Source organism: Adiantum capillus-veneris, chromosome 6 (genome assembly GCF_014529385.1).
Source record: "Adiantum capillus-veneris isolate H3 chromosome 6, ASM1452938v2, whole genome shotgun sequence".
In the NCBI taxonomy this organism is placed as follows: domain Eukaryota; kingdom Viridiplantae; phylum Streptophyta; class Polypodiopsida; order Polypodiales; family Pteridaceae; genus Adiantum; species Adiantum capillus-veneris.
The window spans coordinates 151,544,023-151,552,883 of record NC_140936.1 but is presented as its reverse complement, the minus strand read 5'-3'; the positions used below and the strand labels follow the sequence as shown (position 1 = coordinate 151,552,883).

The 8,861-nt window shown below is 44.4% G+C and overlaps 1 protein-coding gene across 1 annotated transcript in view; it reads left to right on the top strand.

Annotated features, from left to right (window-relative positions):
• The first annotated feature begins 280 nt into the window (after nt 1–280).
• The window catches only part of LOC147456489 (Metallo-hydrolase/oxidoreductase superfamily protein), a 71,037-nt gene continuing 62,456 nt past the window's right edge, over nt 281–8,861 (top strand). The window contains exon 1 of the mRNA XM_086514938.1: nt 281–489. Within this exon, the coding sequence (XP_086371064.1) occupies nt 320–489 (170 nt within the window). The 5' untranslated portion in view covers nt 281–319. The remainder of the gene's footprint in view (nt 490–8,861) is intronic.

The following is an 8,861-nucleotide window of genomic DNA, read 5'->3' as shown; positions in this document are numbered from 1 at the left end:
AAAATGAATGCATCCTTGGGAAATATCATTAAAAAGGGACACACTTTTAAACTCTATGGAGGGACACATTAGAATTGAACGACCCTTTAGCAGACCAATAAAAACCAAATAGCATTAGAATACATCTAAAATTCATCATCATTTTGCACTTAAAAGAATCAATTACACCAGGCGGTCCTTCCTTTGAAATACCTTAATAATCAAAAGATTAAAGTTTATTAAAGTGTTGCACTTTAAGGTGACTTTTTATGGACGCTTTAACACTTTTCGCTATACGACATACAATTGTTTTAACGTAACGCAAATTGCGCGTAGCAGGATGGCGACGAGTAACGGGGCGATTGCAATACTGTCGGAGCTCATCATTCTTGGTTCCGGCTGCTCCTCTGGAGTCCCTACCCCTCGCTGCCTTCTCCTCCCTGCGGATCCCCCCTGCCTTGTCTGCCGCAGTGCGCTTGCTAGGCCCCCTGAATCTAATCGAAATTACAGGTTCTCTCTCTCTCTCTCTCTCTCTCTCTCTCTCACACACACACACACACACACACACACACACACACACACACACACACATTCCTGGTGAAACTAAATTTGCATTAAGTACAAAAATGTATAAGAGTAACCACCCTTGCGTGCACGATAAACAGCCCAAAGGGCCCAGAACTGTACCGAAGCAAAACAATACTTGTGCTTTTGGAATCAAGTGGCCCAAAATCGGAGGAAGTCTTCCAAAAGAGTTCTGACGGGAACGCTATTGCACCAGTTTTGTATTCTCATAAAAAAAATCTTGATCATGAGAGCAACACTGCAAAAGGTGAGGTATTGACTTGCAATGTTGGTGGCAACAATAGTACACATAATAGCATAGCGTAGAGAAGAAGCAATGCGCCAGCGTGCATTAAGGGCCTCAACAATTAGTGCACTCATGCGACAATGCAAAAAGAATATCCTCTATTTGAGTGGTAGTTTGAACTTCCAAATCTTATGTAGGACACTTTAAGAGGCTTCCCGAGCAAGCATGGGGTAATCAACATCTAGAATATTGAGGCAACCCAGTTGCGGTGCACACCCTTAATCTGCAAAGGCACTGCAGGGGTCACCTATGGCAGGAGACGCACAGGAAAGAACCTGCAAAACTGCAAAAGTAGAGATAGAGGGAGGGCAATCTGGCAAAAATGCTAGAGAGAGAAAAAGCTAGTAGATCTGAGACATGGAGACACTGAGAGAGGGACCCAAACCATTGACACATAGTGATGATGATCAATTGGTATATACAAGGGTGGGCACGACACGGCCCATTTAAATGGGGGCAAAAAATGGAAAAATAAAACACCTACATGTAGGTGGAAGCCAATGGCACAAAGCTCAGGGAAAAAATACCAATAGTACACGGTGGGCAAAACAATCCGGAAATAGACTGGAAATGAGAAAACTACCTCACATAGGATAGGCTTAGCCACAAAATAGCTCTTATCTTCTATAATAAGCCAAGTGGGAGATACTTGGGCACTAGCAACTCTGCTGGGACCAGCCAAAGAGGTGGCAAACTCAAACACTCCCTTTCAACTTGTGGTCGGAGTATGAGCCAGAGCATTATCTAGGTGACATCTAAAGAAGAAGCTTGTCTCTCTTGCGATTGAGAAGACGACAAGGCACGACACTCCTTCATTTGCTTTCCGTCAGTTACTCTACTATGTATGGCAATTGGCATCTACGAGTGTTGACATTCGCTTGCACATCTAGTCAACATGCTTGTACCTTGGAGAGCATCCCATATCCACTCGAGTATTTCCACCATTCACACCAAATCAACAGGAGCACACTGCTTGTCAAATACTACCACCGTGCCAAGTCTGCAAAGTTCATGCATTGACAAGATGCGATGCCCAAGACTACGCACATATAATGTCACGTGCACATCTAATCCTATGTGTACGTGGACAAGCTACTTCATGACAAGGGTTTAGTTAGCCTAGCTTAGGAAGTGTTCTGGCACTTTTGTGAGTCTGTTCGCAGACCGTGCATGTCCAGGCACTTAGAGTAGATGCATATCCTCTAGTTGCACACAACATGATCATCAGATTATTGTCCAAACCCATCAGGAGCATTTTTACAGTGCATAGACCTATTTTCCCTATTTTAGCCAATTTTCACTTATTATTTTTAAGTGACTTTTGTTGGGAAACTGGTTAGGGCAATTTGGCCAAGGATCTATATAAGAAAAGCTAGTGCTAGTGTATTTTGGCAGAAGAGGCAGCAGGGACTTGACATCCAACAGAGCACCTTCTCAGCAAGACCCCCCCGGGTGGATAACTATCGTTTTCAGCCAAAGACCAAAGAACAAGCCTAGCGTTTTTAGCTTTGCAGATCAGCCCAGCGTTTTGCATTTGCAGCAGCTTGGTGACAGTAGACACAGCAGATTCCCTAGCGTTTTTGCAGTAGACCCCAGATCAGCCCTAGCATTTTTGGACAGCAGAACCCTTAGCGTTTTGCAAATTCACTACGGCAGAACCAACACATGCATTAGCGTTTTGCATTTTCAGCATCAAGACACCGTAGAACAGCCCCGAACTTTGCAGATCTCACCTTCCCGCAGCAGATCCTCGCCGCACGGTTAGATCAACCAAAGTTTGCAGATTCAGCCCGGAAAACGCAGATTTCAGCATCTGCGTTTTCAGCGCGTCGTCGTTGCATCGTCATGGTCATCGACATAGAGTCAGAATTCAACAGATAAAGATTTGCAGATTTTAGCCATTAGCGTTTCCAGATTTCAGCCCATCTTGTCGTCGTCCTCATCGTCGGCAAGTCCATTGCATTGTAGAGATTTTTGCAATCAATAGTAGACCGCTCTCACCATAGAGAGTGGGGCCTTCGTATTCTTCTCTCTCTATCTCTCAGTCTCAGCACCTTCATTCACAGTGTTTATCCACTTTGTTTGTGATCATTTGCACTCTCTCACTAAAGAAACGGAAGGCTCTCCCCTTCGTAAGTAAAAGGAACCTTGAGTACAGTTCGGAGCACTCATCTTGAGCAAAGTTCAACATTCACATCCGCTGCACCTTACATTGGTATCAGAGCTTTGGTAGTGTTTTGTATCATTCAAGAAAAGAACCACAATTTTTTTTGTTTTTTTGCTTGTTGCGGTCGCATGTAACCCAAGTCCACTTGGACGTGTCGATTCCTAATCGTATTTTTGAAGAGTGATAGGAAACCCAAGAAAGAAGGGCTTGTCAAGCCTCCCCTCTTTATCTTTTCACTCATTGAGAGCGGACTGTGCACTTAGTGGCCGGCCAATCGACGTGAGGTGGGAAAAAGCAACCTTGGTGTGAGTGCAAGGCCGCCAAGGGGTGCACTCGTGGAAAAGAGTAGAGCTCGGGTAAGAGAAGATCCTTCTCTAACACAGATTGCAAGCTAAAGAAAGACCCTCAAGAACCTCAAGACCCTCAAGAACCCAAGAACCACAAGAACCCAACTTCCTTGTGAACTTAAGAACCCAAGACTTTAGTGTATGGTCATCACCTGAAGTGGAATGGATACTTCGCACGGAGGTGGTGAGCATGGAAGTGGCGAAGAAGAATTTTCCCCACCAGGAGATTTTTCCGACCCTCCCCCTTTCCCATCTACGCCAAGGATTGTACCAACTCCTATGGAGGCTTTGGTCAAGACGATGATGGACATGATGATACGACAAAATATACAACAAGAAGTGTGGCATGAAGAAAGAATGGCAACCATAGAGCGTTAGTGGAGCAAGTGTGCTTGGCGGCCGCAGAAAGAAACGCAGAATTGGATCGCGAGCACAAAGAAAGAATAGCCGAATTGGATCGCGAGCGCAAGAAAGACGGCTAGAGCGTGAAGCGCAGAGAGACCTACGCATGCAAGAGTTGGTTCTACTATTTTCTAATGTGCAGGCGCAGATTGAAAAGAATCAGGAGAAGGAGACTCTCTCAGTCTTGTCTTCTCCAAAGCATGACACATGATTTGCATGATAATGATAAGCATGATCAAGATGCGATTATTCACGAGCATGATGATTTGCATGATCAAGATGTGATTACTCACGAGCCATGATGATTTGTATGATCAAGATGTGATTGTTCCCAAGGATGATGGTTTAGTTGATACTTTGTCTAGTAAAGCTAACCTCATTGCCGATTCGATCAATCACGATGAACCGATCTTGGCTCTCGAGTCGAGTTTCAAAGAACCCCCCACAGGAAGTATTATGTGTGCGCATGATTAGTCAGCACGCATTGTTCGAGTATTTCATTCGTGATGGTTTCTTGTATTTTACTCACCGTTCTTATGATCCCTTTCTATACGCATGCCATATTGCACGATGAACACGATTCACTCATGAATGAGCACGGATGTATGTGGATTACTCATGAAAAGATGAAATGTTTGCATTCAAGGAATTCACATTCCATGTCTCTTCCTTGGCATGACACAGTATCCGAAAGAGTACAAGAAGGATTGAGCATCAAGCATCGGCATTTCCATTGTGATTTGCCACTGTCGATTGATTTAGATCAGAAAGTCAAGATTCGACCCCATTGTTGCGTGTATTTAATGAACGGTTTGGCACTCCGTCACTTTGTTCATCTGCATTGCATGCACAGTTTTTTCGAAAGACTAGAATTTTTTCGGTCTTTACATGGAATGGGTATGTTCATGTTTTTGTGTTGTCATCCTCGGAGATTCTTGAAGAAGGTAGACGCATGACTATAGACGAAGTTGAAGCATTGAAGGAGCCGCAGATGACTTTTTGTGTTGCTTTCGGCACGTCCCAGAGAAGCAAGCGTTGCAGACCTTTATGAAGTTCAAGTATCGCATGACCCACGTATCAGAGTGGGCCGGCGAAGAGTCCTTTCCAAGATTCTAGATGCTGTTGGCGATCTCCCTCGACGCCATACAATTCGGTACCAGTGAGGGGATGTCACGTGCACAACTAACCCTATGTGTACGTGGACAAGCTACTTCATGACAAGGGTTCAATTAGCCTAGCTTAGGAAGTGTTCCGGCACTTTTGTGAGTCTGTTCGTAGACCGTGCATGTCGAGGCAATTAGAGTAGATGCATATCCTCTGGTTGCACACAACATGATCATCAGATTATAGTCAGAACCCATCAGGAGCATTTTTACAATGCATAGACCTATTTTCCCTATTTTAGCCAATTTGCACTTATTATTTTTAAGTGACTTTTGTTGAGAAACTGGGTAGGGCAATTTGGCCAAGGATCTATATAAGAAAAGCTAGCGCTAGTGTATTTTGGCAGAAGAGGTAGCAGGGACCTGACATCCAACAGAGCACCTTCTCAGCAAGACCCCCTCCCGACAGATAACTTAGCGTTTGTAGCCAAAGACCAAAGAACAAGCCCAACGTTTTTAGCTTTGCAGATTAGCCCAGCATTTTACATTTGCAGTAGCCTGGGGACAGTAGACACAGTAGATCCCTCAACATTTTTGCAGTAGACCGCAGATCAGCCCTAGCGTTTTTGGACAGCAGAACCCTTAGTGTTTTGCAGATTCACCGCGACAGAACCAACACATGCGTTAGCGTTTTGCATTTTCAGCATCAAGATACCGCAGAACAGCCCCGAACTTTGCAGGCCTCACCTTCCTGCAACAGATCCTTGCCGCACGGTTAGATCAACCAAAGTTTGCAGATTTAGCCCGGAAAACGCAGATTTCAAATCTGCGTTTTCAGCGCGTCGTCGTTGCATCGTCGTCATCGCCGTGGTCACCGACATAGAGTCAGAATTCAGCAGATAAAGATTTGAAGATTTCAGCCATTAGCGTTTACAGATTTCAGCCCGTCTCGTCGTCGTCCTCACCGTCGTCGACATCATCGGCAAGTCCATTGCATTGTAGAGATTTGTTCAATCAATAGTAGACCGCTCTCGCCATAGAGAGTGGGGCCTTCGGAGGAGGGTTTGACAACTTTTGGTGTCGTATTCTTCTCTCAGTGTCAGCACCTTCATTCACAGTGTTTATCCACTTTGTTTGTAATCATTTGCACTCTCTCACTAAAGGAACGGAAGGCTCTCCCTTCCGTAAGTAAAAGGAACCTTGAGCACAGTTCGGAGCACTCATCTTGAGCAAAGTTCAACATTCACATTTGCTGCACCTTACATATAAAACTTGGGAGATAGACATCCCCCCCCCCTCTCCCTGTCAAAGTGTGCAACGGAAGGTGAGAGAGAGAAAGAGACAATGGCATGAGAGAGAGAAGAGACATGACACGAGAGAGATGGTGGAAAGGCTGGCAGCCCAATAACTCCAGATGGCTACATGGTGTGAGACAATACAAGACAATGAGAAAGAGAGGGTGCCCCCCTCCTATATATAGGTGAATAGGGGATGGTCGAGCAATAATCCTCAATATAGCACAATGACCTAAAAATGTGACCCTCCAATATAAATGGGGGAATGTGACCAAAATAGGTCTAAAGTGGGAAATGTGCTGAACAACCCTAAGTGTGCCTGAGATCCCTGTCTAGCAGGTGTACGGGTGGCCAACCCACAACCAAGGGCCAGTGCACGTGAGTGGTGAAGAGCCTGTAGACAGTGTGCGAAGCATCTGGAGATGAAGAATCTAACACTCCCCTAGGGTTGTGTACATGAGCCAATGATTTGTTTCCGAACAAAACTTTACTTTTCTACCCTCCGATTGCACATCAAATCACAAGAAGTCTTGTGCCTAACAACACCATTGTCAATTATCTTATCAGCGGATTCAAGCAAGGGAACCCCTCCTGCTCCATAGATATATGATCTAAGAGATCTTCACGTGCGTAACAAAGACGGGTGCCGGAGTTGCTTCTCAAGATTGGACTTTCCGCAAAGGACATTTCCTACAATGATGATTCTTCTCGCCACAATCATTGCAATGTCCCTCGACTTTCAAGGCTTCGTGCTCTGCATTGCTCTTTGAAGAACTCGACCCACTCTGTCCAACTTTTTGTTTCCCTTTGGAATCTGCAGCCAAAGCCTCGGATGTATCATAATTTCTTGGTCTATCTTGGAGTCTGAACTACTCCTCCTAGGCCAATACCATTGGGACTATCTCCTCCCACGTGATAGTATTCAGTCTTTCACTTGCAATCAATGAAAAATAAAAACCCGAGTACGATGGTGGTAACTAGAATAGCAAGTAAACGGCCATGTCCTCTGAGTCAAAGCTCCTCCCCATTCGAAGTATCTCTTGCCACAATGCTTGCATCTTGTTGATATGGGAAAATCATGGAAGTAGCATGGGCTACATCTAGGTTGATGAACTACTCTCACAAAGCAGCTTCATAGGGGTAACATGCTCATGGATAGACTCCAAATGATCCCAAATCTGCTTGGCATGCATTGTCACCTTCACATGTTCCAAAATCGGAAGTACAATTCAAGGTGACAAAGGAAGGCACTCGAGCATTGACACTCCCAACATGTTGTAACAGACTTGGATACTCCAAGTCAAGAATCAACCGCGACAGCACCAAATAACCACTTCAATACCATTCACAGATCACAATAGATTTGCACTGGCCCGGCGAAGTTCCGTGCCTAGAGATATTGGCCCCAAAGACTGGCACCCCTTTCGGTATTTCTTTTTGTATTAATCAATTCAAAGTACAAGAGAGTGGGTCGGGATTCACTCTCAGACTCTGCGTCCAGATGCTCTGAGAAGTGAGGTCCTCACCACTAATTTAAAGGTTACAAGGGATGCCCAAAAGCAGAGCCCCAAAAGCTTTTAAAATCAAAAGCAGTAGTCCTCTCTCTCTCTTTAGAGAGTCTTTTCTTTTTTTATATAAAATAAAGCAAAATTCGCGTCGCTCATCATTTCAAAAAAAAATAAAATAATATTATTATATATTGTTTTAGCCTCCGCAATTTTCGGAAACCAGGGTTTCTGGTAGAAATTAGGGTTTGCAGGAATTTTAGGGTTTCTAGCAGAAATTAGGGTTTTTGCTGTCCGCCACGTCATCACTTTGTGACATATCCCCCTCTTGAAAGCATTGTAATCGACCGCGATTACGCCTGCAAAACCGACAAAAGCCATAAACCGTCTTAGCATACACTGACTGTTAGTACCTACGTACTAGGAACACACATCTAGCACATGTACAAAATCGATAGTCACATCACACGACATCACAGGACATCACATGACATTCAACATTCATTCGGATCTTAGACCATGATTTATCGGCAATGTAGCTAGCAATCACATTTAGGTCCAATCGCGACCTCAACAATGTCCGATTGTCTAACCCCTATTGCAACCATGTCTATTTGAGATCAATCAGACCAAAATGCTGCAGTCATTTCGTCTATCATTTCCTGCACTCACAAGAAGTCAAGAACAAATCAGTATCATTATCAGGAATTCCATTTCATAAAGTCATCCAGCAGAATACTGTCAGCTCTCAGTATCCCTGAAGCTCAAAGAGACATCAGTGACTTTCGTATCAAAATCGAGGCATCTGTTGACAAAGGAGTGGAGTAACTCCCCTCTTGTGCATCCCACTGCACCATATCTCCGGCCAAGCTGAATTCTGGGTTCCGTTTGGAGTAGCCTATGCTAAACCAAAGCATTGAGGTAAAGTTTCACAATCCGAGGAGTATCTGCTAGGTCCTCCTCCTCCATCCACTTCGCATCAAATGCAGGAAAGTTCTTGAACTAAACCATGAACCGCCTTCAGACTTTACCTTTCTTCGTATCATTATGTGCCAAAATTTGTTCAGGAACAACGATCTCCTCGTTTTCTTCCACTGCGGGTTGCTCATCAGGCTCCCCATCATCAGGCACATCACACTTAACAGGGTTCAAGAGACTCACATGCAATGCATTATGAATCCTCCAAGTATCT